This window comes from Macrosteles quadrilineatus, unplaced genomic scaffold, assembly GCF_028750875.1.
Source record: "Macrosteles quadrilineatus isolate MER2022 unplaced genomic scaffold, UCM_ALF_1.0 Scaffold_1__1_contigs__length_201487025, whole genome shotgun sequence".
Lineage (NCBI taxonomy): Eukaryota > Metazoa > Arthropoda > Insecta > Hemiptera > Cicadellidae > Macrosteles > Macrosteles quadrilineatus.
In genome coordinates this window covers 183,815,382-183,830,341 of record NW_026542594.1, presented here as the reverse complement: position 1 = coordinate 183,830,341, position 14,960 = coordinate 183,815,382, and the positions used below count along the sequence as shown (strand labels likewise).

At 39.5% G+C, this 14,960-nt stretch overlaps 1 protein-coding gene across 1 annotated transcript; it reads left to right on the top strand.

Moving 5' to 3' along the window:
* Positions 1 to 8,634: 8,634 nt before the first annotated feature.
* On the top strand, positions 8,635 to 13,866 carry LOC129003158 (uncharacterized). The gene has a single exon (XM_054431420.1). The coding sequence runs from the start codon at positions 8,635 to 8,637 to the stop codon at positions 13,864 to 13,866; it is 5,232 nt and encodes a 1,743-aa protein (XP_054287395.1).
* Positions 13,867 to 14,960: the final 1,094 nt, after the last annotated feature.

Here is a 14,960-nt window from a genome sequence, read left to right as displayed (position 1 = left end):
ATGTTTTTCAGGAGGTGGGTGAGGAATTGGGGGGAGATATCGCTAATTAGGGTAATTTTACTTATTTGAAATTCAATTTTTCATTACATCAGGATGTTTAAAAAAGGAAGTGGGAAATTGGAGGGAAACTATGCCTACTCAGGGTAATTTTATGTATCCGGAATACAATTTTTCCAATACATCAGATGTTAAAAAGAAATTAGGTGGGAATTCGGTGGGAAGCTATCCCTGATCAGAGGAGTTTTTTTCGAATCTGAAAGGATTTTTTTATATTACATTAGATGTTTAAAAGAAAGAAGGTGGATGCAGTTTTTCATTACATTAGATTGGAAGCGAGGTTACAAATTTTCCATTACAAAGAAATGAGTTGGGAAATTAGAGGGAAACTATCCCTAGTCAGGATAATTTTACGAAGCCAGAATGTATTTTTTTTTCATTACGGTACTTCAGATGTCCAAAAGAGAGGAGTAGGCCTACTGTAATAGTAATAAAAGATACTTTATACTTTATACTTGATATGATTTGTACAGTGCTTATTTTTCAATATTTAGAATTTATGTCGTTTATGAAAGTTGATTTTATGGAAGTTATTTATGTGGAAACCTGAGTTTAATTGGTAGACTATTTTCAATGGGAAGTGTTTCGGAATTACTTAAAAATATGCATTTTTGATACAACATCTCTGCTAATTTAAAACTATACAATACTTAATAATCGATAGATAAAATTGGTAACAATTTGAAGATGTTTATTCCGATATAACTATTCGGCGTTTTACAGCAAAACATTATATTTGATTTACACTGTCAACAAAAAATGTGTTATATGCATTGGAAGTTGTTTATGGTCACAAAATAATACTAATCACAATATAAACTTTTGATTTATACTACAATTTGATGCATGTCTCAAACCATCAACACCGTTGATCACAAACATAAGCGACATCTCTCGCACGCATCTCTCTACTCTAATCTAATAAAATTGTAATAAATCTCTATCTGTCTAGGTCTGGAGATGACTTCTCGCAGTAGTAAACTACTGTTCATTTAGGTATACCTCTCTAAGTTTATTTTTTTCTAAAATTGTTTTCGTATGGTTTGTAATGGAGGGATTCGTTCAGACGGTGTATATTACCATGTGGGATTCTCTTTTCTATATAAATGAGTTCCGAACCAAGAGGTCGTGTTATCACATGGCTAAACATTTTGGTGATTGGTGGGATTTGAACCCAAGCCCTCGAAACATAAGACTTGCGCTCGTAACATAACAGCGTTCAAACAAATTTTTATCATATTTTCATTCCGTAAACAGTAACCTATATCCCCCTAAAAATGACTGTTCTTGCAGGAACTCTCATTTACTCCCATTGTGCACTCTGAAGTTGACAGCAGCCAGAGCGGGCAAGCACGGTTAATACATTAGTTTGATAGTTTCTCAGTAAAAAAAACTTATATACTTGGGAAATTTAATATAAGAGCAGGAAAATATAAATATGTGACAGCTATACTTACAAAAACACAAGACATAGGTTCTACAAGGTACCTTGACAATATGATAAGACCTTGGATAAATACAATTCAAAAATGGTCCTGGCTAACGAAGCAAATCTTCGTAAAAACAAAGCTACACATCTCACTCCATTATGCAACTACCCTGCATACTTATTCAGATTGAAATACGCACAAAAAAGTTAAGTCTTTTGTCACGGTACAAATCCAATAACTGAACATGGTTACAGTAATTATTTAATTTTTATCTTTATCATTAAACTGAATCAAAAATATTTTCGAAATGATAACATTTGACTCATTTAGAAATGTTTTTGCGTCACGTTTTGCACTTCGTAGATTCGCAGAGCATCATTGTGACTGTGACGTCACTGAGCGGTCGACCTTGACAAAATATGACGTCACAACGTCCGGGGATCCCCTTGGCAATGCCACTTGAATATCGTCGTCACGTCGTAAGTCGTCACTGAAGTGGTAATGTCAACAAGCGCTGACTTGCTATACTCTAGTGTTGTTGGCTATAAGGAGGGAGATGGGGATTTGTGTGCAATTTAATAAGTTAAGCTAGACTGTTTAATACAATTTTTAACATTAATGAGTTTTACCATATTGGACATCATAATCAATTCGTCCTACTCGAAACAAAATGCAATCAAATGAGCCTAATAAAGTGTTAATAAGAGTCACGTGACTATCTACTTCATTGCCAATCATCCTCTTCAAACCTAAAACTGTGAATGTTTTCCTCATAGCTATTCTTGGTTCCAAATATTTATGTGTGTAATTGGTTTTCCACGTTAAAGTTTACAAAAAAGGTCCTGCTGTAGATTTATTTGATTTCAAAAACATTTCAAACATCTTTATTTATTCTATACTAATGCAAAATCACTTCCAAAAAACAACAAACAAACACGTACAACTCAAGACTAAATTAGACAAAAAATCGTTACCAGTGAGGAGTTCCCCCAGGGTGCATCATAGGCCCGATGCTGTTTTCTGCCCATTTTCAACATTATCACTTGAACTCGACCGAATCACTTTCACAACCTATGTACGACTACAACATGAACACTTCGGCTGACAGAGCCTCACTGATAAGGATATCACGGCACAAGGTAGCTGTTATCTTCTAGTGCCAACAGATAACACGTGAGCTATACCACTCGTGCCAATACATGTGTAACACCCCGACATTCAAAACTATAAAAACATCGTAAATAAAAAAGTGGTTTTCAATAAAATAAGTTAAATATTCTATAAAGAAAACCTAACAGAATAATATCTGAAAATTCGTCCCCACTCACTATTAAAGTCTGTTACCTGTGAAAGTTGGTATTTCGTTCTTATGTTTAAGCTGCAGAAATTTGTCCTGAAGCTACTAGGACAAAAACAATGTTTTGAACCACCAACAGAATGTGCTGTTGTTTTGACCATTTTCTAATTTGCGCATTTTTTCTGTCATGCCAAACTGCAATAACAAAATGAAATAAACTACAATATTTTTCACTTTCTTATCAAGATGGTTTGTTAACTGAAGTAGAAACCTGAGCTTCAATAGTTCATTCTATAAGTGATCCAATCATCTATAAGTTTCTTTTCAAATAAAAAAAATCAGGAAAAGTCGTCCATCTAAATAACTATACAGCCCGATGTGTAACTGACTCACGGGGGATACTAATTCTAGACCACTTCTAGAAGTGCTAGAGAGTTGAAATTTGGCACGATTGTCGGTCTTGGTACCAAACCCCCGGGAAAATTCTCAAAAGTCGCATTTTTTTATTTTAACCCCCCCTTTTTTCAGAATTTTCCCCCCAATGCTATTCTTATGGGAAATAACATTGAAAACGGCCGACTTTGGTATGCTCATCTGAACAACTTAGAAACGTGCTAGAGACTTCAAATTTGCGTAGTATTGTAGTACGAGATCTTACATTACCGGTGGAATATGCAAAAGTCCCATTTTCAAATTTTAACCCCCCCAAAAATCCAAAATGGCGGACCTCTGAAAACGAAAAAACACGTTTTTTTTCAACCGGATGTAGCTCGAAAACGGTAAGAGATAGAAAAAATCTGAAAGTAAATCAGGAACAGGAATTAAATTTTCTACAAAACCCTCTTAGGCGTTATCCAAAAATCGCACTCCTTCAGCTTCAAAAAACGCCCTACTTTCAAAATTTGGTAAATTTTTATTACATTTTTACCGGTTTTCCCCATGTTTTCATACTTAAATATTTTTTTTTTTCGAAAACTATTATTGCTTTGCATTCTCCTTACTTTACTTTAAATTTTACTCATTACATGTTTTTTCGTAACTTTACTCCTTGACCCCCAAAACTTAATTTTAATCTCAAAATTTGAAGGTTTTTTGCCAATTTTACGAGCCCCATGTTATTCTTATGGAGAATAAGATTGAAATTTAATGTTTTAGTATGGTCATATGAATCGTTTAGAAACGTGTTAGAGACTTGGAATTTGGTAGTATTGTAGTAAGGGATCATAAGGTAATGGTGAAATTTTCAAAAGTCCCATTTTCAAATTTTAACCCCCCCAAAAATCCAAAATGGCGTACCTCTGAAAACAAAAAAACACGTTTTTTTCAACCGGATGTAGCTCGAACACGGTAAGAGCTTTGAAAGGATCTTAGCAAAAGGAAATTAAATTTTCTACAAACCCCTCTTTGATGTTTTCCGGAAATCGCACTCCTTCAGCTTCAACAAACGCCCTACTTTCAAAATTTGGTAAATTTCTTTCAAATTTTTACCAGTTTTCACTATTTTTTCATACTTAAATAATTTTTTTTTTCAAAAACTATTATTGCTTTGCATTCTCCTTACTTTACTTTAAATTTTACACATTACAGGTTTTTCCGTAACTTTACTCCTTGACCCCTAAAACTTAGGTTTAATCTCAAAATTTGAAGGTTTTTTACCACTTTTACGAGCCCCATGTTATTCTTATCGAGGATAACATTGAAATTTAATGACTTTGTTATTTAGACTTGGTTAGACATACAAGTTTTGGGTTTACATATTTTTCGTAACTTCACTCCTTAACCTAACAATTTAAGATTAATGTAAGAATTTACTATTTTACCATTTTTACGAGATTATATCAGTTCGTTAATATAATAGGGACAAATGGGAATTACACTGTACAAAGATTACAGCATTGGGGTTTACGTAAATGAATTGTTAATGTTAATTATTAAATTAAAATTCTCCCCTCTGCGGTGATTTACAAAATTTTTAAATTTCAAAATTTAGCCGTGGGTTTTTTGACTTTATTAAATTTCATAAAACTTTTTCCCCCAATTACCATAAAACAGATATTTTCTAATACTAGGTATGTCCTAAACAGTAATAGACAATAGATTACATTGACTTAAAATTAATCTCAGTAAAGCAGTACGTATTTCCCACCAAAGCAACATTATGAGTTGGTTCTCGCTCTTAACTTTGCACTCTGATTTGACTACACCCTTTGGATGGTCGCCTAGGTGTAAGACTGTATTTCGTCGATTTTGATGTTGGTTCTCGCTAGTGATGGGACAAACGACTGATTTTAACTATCCGATGTTTCATCCGATGGTTTTGCTTTCATCCGATAGTCTTCAGATGGATGATTCATCCGATGGTTTTTAGTGTAGTGGGGTGGGGAGCGTCCGTGCTGCTTCCGGAGACAGATAAAACTATCCGACTATAGGTAGAACTAGCTGTGTGCCCGTTCTACGCACGGGGATCTTATCATAGTCAGTTGAAACCTTCTTATATAAAGCACAGCAGTTGGTTTGCATACTTTCAGATATGCTGACAAAACTATTCCTTCGCAAATACAGTATCTGACAGTTTCAAGCCAAAACTAATGCTTCGCAATTAAATGTCACCCGGATCTTGTTGGTCCATATGTTATATCCAATGATTAAACTAAATAAACGGTATCAGCATTCTGACACATACTTTCTCCCATAAGTTTGTCAACAACCTTTATCATGTGTAAGCGGTGAGAGTAAATATATGGAAATGGGATTTGTACAATTTTGTTCAGAATTTAAAGGACTATAACATAATGGTTAAAAGTATTTAAGGTACTACCTCAACCTCTTAATTTAACACTTTATTCGGGTTGACATTTTCATTATCAAGGCGCTCTTGTCCTTTCCGTGAAACATTGAGAAACAAGGACATTAATGCGTTACCATCATACATCCTACCGAACTTAATTAGGGAATCTGCTACACTTTAAGCATAAAAAGGTACATATAAAATTAGTAATTGAAATCTTTGTTAATGCCATAAAATTTGATCATAACAATTTATATTTGCTTGGACCGGAGATGACTCGAAATTCTGTCGAAATGCTATCTGAATCGGTTTGCTATATGAAATGAAGTACAGTTGGCCTACTATAGACGATTTAGATTGGTAATTTGTAATAAATAATAAAAATTACCAAAACAGGCCACGAACTATTGATACATAAACAACGTTCAAAGTGTTTGAACAATTCATGATGGTTTGCTGAATAAATGTTTTACTAAAATGCGTTATAGTATTCTTAGCATAACATTTTGGAATCCAGACAGAAAAAGCAAAAATTATACAGTTAAGACATCAATTAAATTGAATAGGTCTACGCCTGTAATAAATAAGATGCAACACCAACGATAACTAATTTGTAAATTACTGTGATGTGTTGGTACGTAAAAATGATTCTTGCTGCTACTAAAGGTTAAAAGGAAAAGAACCAGTACCGTACCAAAAACCAACGTTTACAGTTAAGAACTGTAGTACAGCCGACCAATTATATGCGTTAATCAAGGTTATTGATCTCTTGGTTTTGGGTTTTCTCGTAAAACGTTATCGGCAATCAAAGTTATTTCCCATTAATTGCTTTATTTGTACACAACTCTTAATGTAAACTTATCGGTGTCAGTTTGAAAAAAAAACCTTATACAACATAACTTTCTGTTATTTAATAGATTACGTATTCTCTAAACAATGGTTGCTGGTATATATATTAACATTATAAGGAAATGTGACAAAAATCATACAACGTTGGGTTTTTGGACGTTTATAATTTTATTTCTTAAGTACCTAGGTAGGCCGTGTATTCTATGGAAAAGTACCGGTATCAAGGATCGTTGTCGAAAGGGTTGTTATAAATAATTGGGTAAGCATACGTACCACACGTACCCAAGAGAAGGGCTATGGGCCTATTGGCTGTATGGTCCAGCGATTGCATCACACGGTGAGTAGGAACTATTGACTTTATATAGTCAATGGTAGGAACAGAAAGTGACACATTGGAAAATCGAGTTCAGCATCAGCCGTAAACCTCTGTTACAATCACCCACTGCAGTTGTAATTTTTTGCTTTACACTTTACACAACCGCCATTGAAGAGCCGGCAATGAGTGGAACATTGTTTCTAAGCTATTGGCGACGGTCATTAGTAAATTTAAGTTTCCCAGCCGTATACAACACTGATTCAATCTTGATTCAATGTCTTCTTTCTGGTTATCAAAACTCCAAAACAATTTTATACACATATTTCTGGTTCCTGACCTGGATGATGCCTAGTTATTTAATTTACGGTTACACTATATTATTCCACTTGCGATTAATTAAATCCTTTATGTAATAAAAACGTTTTTAATCTCACTTGGATGGGATTTGCCTACAAAACGTGATTGGAAATGGTTGTGGTGTTTGTAAACAACATTTGTAAACATTTCAGTGACAGCTAGAAAAAATAATCTTGATCCGAACAGCTGTTCGTTGTTTCATAGATGATTATGTGATACAAATTGGAAGAAAACTTGACAAAAATCGCACAAAACTGCATTTTTGAACGGCCGTAATTTTAATTACAAAGTAGTGAGACCATATTTTAATGGCTAAAGACACTCTCGCCAATCCAGTGAATACATTAAAATGACTTGGGTCTTGATAGGTACTCTCGTTTTCCTGGAGAAGATTGCGTAAAATGCCATCTTGAGTGTGTCAGACAGACAGACAGACAGACAGACAGACAGACAGACAGAAATTTAGATGAGACTTGTTTCGGCTTCTTTAATGTATAAAACGTAAAAATAACCTAAAAATTTATGATTCTGAGCAATGTACAGACAAAACTCTAATTTTATTTATATAGATGGATAAACCATCTGTTCGCGACGCGCGCCTGATCAGTTAGATAGTTTTGTTATTGTGGCATTTGGCGTTCCTATCCAGCCCCATGTTTTGGAGAATTTATCCGTGCATGAATAAACAGAAAAATATTTGTTTTGCATGATTAAAGAACTAAAATGTACTATGAAAATTACTTCCCTCTTCTATGTTTTATTTTTATAATAAATTTGTTTACGTTTAAAATTATTTAAAATAAATAATTAATTCGTGCTTAAGGTTTGTTATTTGCTAAGGAGACAATTCCCATTTCTTAAGTTGCTTGGTTATCTAAACTTAATTATTTCATCTTTCGATATTTATTACTCACGTAATAATTTTACACCTAAAAGGTATCAAGGCTGTTTGTACAAATTATTCATAATAACTACGTAATTAATAATTAATATATCTGCCCGAAATCCCCGAATGCATTTAAGTTACTGTTGTGCTGACTGCTGAGCATGAGCAGATGATTCACCTGAGAATGGATGAATAAATAACCCATTTAATATCCCTGTGTGGATAATTAAAAGGTAAACAAATTAATTCATCGTGCAAACGAATATTCATTTCACCATTCAATAATTTAAAGAACAGTTTCAGTTGTCAAATAACTAATTCGTAGTTTAAACGAATGAAAATGCGGGACAGATAGTTTTACAATTGGATGAAAGCGTGGAACGGATGGTTTACAGACAGATGAGATAGTTGACTCGGCTGATTCACATGTGATAGAATGGATAGTTCATCCGGATGAATATTAAAGTAACCATCGGATGAATCGGTTGGCGCGCAACAACCGGATGAATCGTTTGTTTCTATCGGATAGTTCCCATCACTAGTTCTCGCTCTAATTTCTGCTACCACATTTGATTACACTTGTGGAGTTAGGGCTTTTCTAATTAACTGTATTTTTCGGTTTTCTCCGTGATTTTGTTATTTGGTCTATTTATCATGGATTTCTCTTGCATTGCTACTGGATCCTTTCACCAAGGGGATTCAAAATTCGCTGACAGTAGCAATGCTCAATGTGTGGCTAATTCGGCCTGTGCTCTCGCTTGGCAAGTGTTCCGCGGGAGTTTCAGTACTCATGCTATCGACGAAATACTCACGGCCGGCGACCGCTTGTATCGGGAATCTCGCCGTGAGTATAACGTTGCTAACAGGTACTTGTTCCCCGAGGAACTTGCCAGGCGTTTCGAGATTGCAGGTACCTCGATTACCGTTGAGGAAATCTCGTTCGTGTGCAACGGGTTGTTCCCGGCTAGTGTGCAGGGTCTTCACGAGGCCGTCAATTCTTTGTCATCTGCCTTAGAAATCGCCATGTCCGGCGATTCTCTAGACGGCGGGTATCTATTCACGGGGCAATTGGTTACTGTGGCTTTTTGGCGTCACAGAGACCAGTACTATCTCTTCGATTCTCACGCCGTGAATGATGCCCGTCGAAGAGACATCGATGCGGACAAAAACAAGGCTAGACTATTTCAGTGTGTTAGTTTTCGTGTTCTAGCCTCGCTGTTACTGGTAAACTCAGCGTTCGTCGGAGGAGAATATAGTATCACTAAACTTAAGTTTGCTATTGATCACTCCGACCAACCTAACGTTGATTTACTACCAAACTCTCCCTCCCAGACAGTATTAAATCCCAACTTGGCGGGTAAAAAAGGCCCTGGAAGACCTAAAAAAGCCAAGCGAGGGCGTCCAAAAACTTTAGACACTACGAAAGAAGAGCAAGTGCAAGCGGCAAAGAAAAAATATAGGGAGACGCACCCTGATTTAATAAAAGAGACAAAAAAACAGTACTCTCAAGACCATCCTGAGGTGAACAGGGAGGCTGTTGATCGATACAGTCAAAATCACCCTGAGGTTCACAGGAAGGCTGTTCGAGAGTACGACTTGCGTCATCCCACTGCTTCTGCTGGAAGGGTCCAGGTTTTCCGTCTTAAAAATCCTATAATATCTGATCTTCGTCACTTGCCAGCTGCACTTGCTCGGCATATTTCTCAACACGGTCCAATGGGGTCTTGGAAGGGGGAGTTGTTGGACGATATTCCGGCGTTTAGTCTAAAAATAATTAGTCTTTGGGACAGTGAAATCTTCATGTGTACCTACTGTGGGGCTAGGCTTTTTGAGGAGGAAAAGTGTCGGAAGAAGTGGTGTTGTGGACAAGGGGCATACAACGTCCTTGATCTAAGTCCTCTTGACGAATCCTTCTATTCGGATCGGCGTTTTCTCGATAGGGCTCGTGCCTACAACGACCTGTTTGCGTTCTGTGCTTTAGAGGTATCTGGTGGGTACAGGCATCCCAGTGGTCTCGCTTTCTTTAAAATCGAAGGGAGAATGTACCACCAGGTCTACAATCTGTCCGACCCTGGTCAAAAGTTTACCACTAAGGCTGGGGACGTTCAGTTTGTGAACCGGTCCCGTCTTTACATCGACGACGGTGAAGAACGGCGGAACATTGCCTTGGGTAGATCACTTGACGGTGACGTTGTTGACTCTATCAATCGATACCTGTCACAGCAGAATCCATACGTCGCTCACTATCGGCGTTTGGGTAGTGAGCCAGCTGTGAACGCTCACTTGGATTTCCAAGTGACAAGTAGATCTACCCATGGTCCCGTTCTAGGCGACAGGCAAACAGGCGTTGAGGTGCACGCTGTCATAAGCACCGACGAGACAGTTTACGAGCCCCGCAAGCTATCCGTATGGAAAGTTGGATCCGGAAGACCCACTTCTATCAACCTTTTCAGTCCTCTCATGGAACCCTTCCAGTACCCTCTGCTCTATCCTCAAGGCACTTTGGGCTGGCATATTGGTCGCCGCGACAATTTTAACAACAAATTGTCCCAGTACGATTATTCCCGTTGCCTTCTGCTGTCTGAGCCTCGTTTCTCACACTTCGGCCGACTGTCTCAAGCGTGGCAGGTCGAAATGTATGCCAGATACGAGGACGAGAAGCTCAACTACATCAAGTTCACGCAGACGAAGGCAGCTGAAAATGCCATGAGGATAGGGCCGTTGGATGAGATTGAAGCGGCGAATCGTGGTGGACGTCAGGTCCTCAATGACATTAACAATGACGAGACAGTTCAGGGGGAGGGTGGGGTACAGGCTGGCAAGGTTTACCTCCCAAGTTCGTTTACCGGGGGGCCGAGATACATGAAACTTCGATACGAGAATGCTATGGCATTGGTCTCACGTCTCGGCTTCCCCACATTTTTTCTCACATTTACTTATAGTGCGACTTGGGAGGAGAACAAAAAAGCCTGTCCTCGAAATAGCGGTCGCAGTGATCCCAGCACGGCCTGCAGAGTTTTTTATATCAAACTGCTGGAACTCCTCCGCGATTTGCGCAGCGGAGCTATGTTCGGTCGGTCTATCTACATAGTCCACGTCATCGAGATGCAGATGCGGGGCCTTCCACATGCCCACATCGTGTTTAAAATCGATGGCGATGGACCAGTGCAGGCTTCGGACATAGACTCCCTCATCCGCGCTGACATTCCATCTCCGGAGGAGGCAGGAGGCCGATTAAGGGCGTTGGTTCTGCGGCACATGATCCACGGCCCTTGTGGTACGGATCACAGGACCGACTTCCCTTGCTGGGACACTGCCAAAGGCAGCTGTTCAAAATTTTTCCCCAAACCTCCCTGTGAATCAACCCATGTAGACGAGAGGGGTTTTGTAAAATATCGACGTGATTATGGCAATGAGGGGAGTATAACTTCAAGAAACAAATCGATTCCTGTACATGACGGCTGGGTCGTGCCGTACAACTCGGCATTACTACTTAAATACGAGGCACACATCAACTTGGAGGTAGCTTCCACTCGTCGGGTGATCAAGTATCTCTTTAAATACCTCATGAAGGGTGGCTCGCTTCAGAACGTCAAAGTTACTCCTCTTAGTAAACAAGACGATGAAGTTGAGCACTACGTCACGAAGCGTATGGTGGGAGCCAGCGATGCATGCTGGCGTCTCTTGGACTTTCCCATCTCAAAGTCTGAGCCCACAGTCGATTGTCTCCCTGTCCACCTAGAGGGAAAACAGACTGTGTGCTTCCGCCCTAACAACTTGACACACGCCACTTCGGGAGCTACCTCTGACTTGCTCTTGTATTTCAATAGGCCTCTTGACTCGGTATTCGACGATTTAACCTTCCAGTCTTTTTTCGAGCAGTACGTTATTCATAACAAACGCCCTAGTAATGCTGAGGTGTACGACCATCCAGATGGCAAGCATTTCCTTACCTCAAGAAAGCGTGGTCAAAAGATCTGTCGTCTCTTCTGGGTCTCGCCAAACAGAAGCGAGCAGTACTTTCTTAGGCTCCTTTTGATGGTCATTCCGTGCCGGGGATACGCCGACCTGCTTGCTCGTGGTGGTGATGGTTGCACGACATATCAACAGGTAGCGCGCACCCTCGGTTTGGTTGAGGACGAGGACGAGTACCACCAAGCCCTGAAGGAAGCAGCTCGATTCATGGTCGGTCCGAGGCTCCGCTCTTTCTTTGTCCTTCTGTGTAACATGGGAGCTCCTGCGGCCCTCTTGTGGGATGCTTTCCGTGAAGCACTGTGCGAAGACCATTTGGAGCGGAATCCTCTTGATCACGAGGTTGCGTACAAGCTGGCTCTGATTGAGATCGACCGAAGCCTTCGACGTCAGGGATCCTACTTGGCCGATCACGGTCTCCCTATTGTAGACGACGACACGACCGAACTGGGTAGGGAACTTCTCATCTACGGTGAAAATCGTCAGAGATCACTTGTAGATGAGTGGGAACCTAAACTTTCCCGCGACCAGAGGGCGGTCTTCGATTATGTTCGGTCTCTACTACAGGGCCAAGTCGATCGTCGATCAACAAAATTGATTTTCCTTGACGGACCCGGAGGCTACGGCAAGACCTTCCTAATACACGTAATCCTCGCTTACGTCCGTAGTCGTAACCAGGTCGCTATTGCTGTCGCTAGCTCCGGCATTGCCGCTGGTAATCTGCCTGGTGGCACGACAGCACATAGCATGTTTCGGCTACCACTTGATCTCGGCGATGGCACTGGATATTGGAACTTGACCAACGGATCTCAGCGGGCAGAACTCATCAGAGCCGCACAGCTCATAGTTTTTGATGAGGCCCCGATGGCTCACCGGTACATTTTTGAAATCATCGACAGATCTCTGCGTGATCTCATGAATTCACCTGAGCCATTCGGGAATAAGATCTTTATCTGCTGCGGAGATTTCCGTCAGATCGCACCAGTTGTTGCCAAGGCTCGTACTCCGGCCGACATTGCCTGTGTATCACTGTGTGCGTCATCTCTGTGGTCAAGTTTCAAAATCTTTTCACTCTCCACTCCTCACCGGACTTCTGGGTCCACTGCCTACTCTGACTTCCTCCTCCAAGTAGGCAATGGAACAATTACATCTGTTCCTTTTGGGGAAGGCCGTGACTCTGTTGCCCTGATCCCACTGTCCGGTGTGAAATACGTGACATCCCTTCCCGACTTGATCGATTTTGTGTTTCCTGCTTGTGACCTACACCACACTGACAGAATTGCTGGCAGGTCCATTCTTTCAACCATGAACGCCAATGTCCAGCAGATCAACAACACCGTCCTCAACCTGATGGACGGCGTCGTTCATGAGTTGAGGAGTGCGGATTCCGTCGACAAGGAGAACGACGATGGTATGGATGTAGACGTTCACTTGTTGAACCAAGCTACTGGCAAGGGTGTACCAGACCATGTCCTGCGACTCAAGATTGGCTCCGTGTGTCTCGTCATGAGGAACTTGAACATTGACAGCGGACTCGTAAACGGCACTAAAGTGATCGTGACTGCAATAAGACCTCGTCTGATCACAGTGCGACTCCCTGGACAACATGATCCGATTTGTATTCCCCGGATTCAATTCGTTTTCCCGTTCGTCGAGGGGTCACCGCTTCGTGTCCGCCGTCTTCAGTTTCCTCTCATGCTGGCATATTCCATGACTGGCCACAAAAGCCAGGGCCAGACGATTGATCGCGTCGGAGTCGATCTTCGCAGTGACTGTTTCACCCATGGTCAGTTGTACGTCCTGCTCAGTAGAGTCAGGCATCCAGACCATATAGTCGTCCTTGTCCGTCCCGACCGTGTCCAAGGTGGAATCGCATACGCGAAGAATATCGTGTATGACGATCTCCTCCTCTAACCCTGACTTGACTTTCCCTTACTTGACTTTAGCTGTAGGTTGTTGTATATATTTTCTTTTGGTTTTTTTTTTTGAAATAAGTCGTTTTTCGTGTGTTTTTAGTATTTTAGTTTGGCAGTACGATAGGGGGCCTGCCTTATCAAAAGTCCCCGTTGTTGTATATATTTTTTTCTTCTTTTTTTTACTTAGTTAAGTTTTTGTTTATATTTCTTTAGGTACCTAGTTAGTAACGTTTACTAACTTGTACATTTGTAAATAATTGTAAATATGGTTCCGACGTTTCCTGGCCTCCTCGTGGCGGAACTGGATATGCCATAAAGTTTATGGCTAACCGACAGGGAAACAAACATTACTTGATCTATTTTCATAAATATATACATGAATATCTACTATAATCTATTTACTTCATATAATACTTTACTTTTATCAACTTATTCACTTATCAATCTACCTATCTTATACAAAACTTAGCTTGTACATTTGTTAACAATTGTAAATATGGTTCCGACGTTTCCTGGCCTCCTCGTGGCGGAACTGGATATGCCATAAAGTTTATGGCTAACCGACAGGGAAACAAACATTACTTGGTCTATTTTCATAAATATATACATGAATATCTACAATAATTTATTTAATTCATATAATACTTTACTATTATCAACTTATTAACCTATCAATGTACATTAATATCAATTTACTTATCTCATACAAAAGTTTACTAACTTGTACATTTTCAAATAATTGCAAATATGGTTCCGACGTTTCCTGGCCTCCTCGTGGCGGGACTGGATATGCTATAAAGTTTATGGCTAACCGACAGGGAAACAAACATTACTTAATATATTTTTATAATTATATACTTGAATATCTACTATAATCAATTTCATTCATATTATGCTTTACTATTATCAACTTATCAATCTCCTCTAATCAATTCTTGAAATTGTTATTACTTTAATGTCGATTTTCACTATAACGAACCCTTCTCACCTTATATTATTACTTCCTTTGACCAAAAACTCAATTGTAAAAATACTAACATACTCACTTACCGCAAATTTACCCACAATTTTTGTATAAAGGGCTTTCTAATA

Bases quoted from the DNA above. Each gene is read 5' to 3' on its own strand.
- LOC129003158 (XM_054431420.1), top strand. From the start codon at position 8,635: ATGGATTTCTCTTGCATTGCTACTGGATCCTTTCACCAAGGGGATTCA.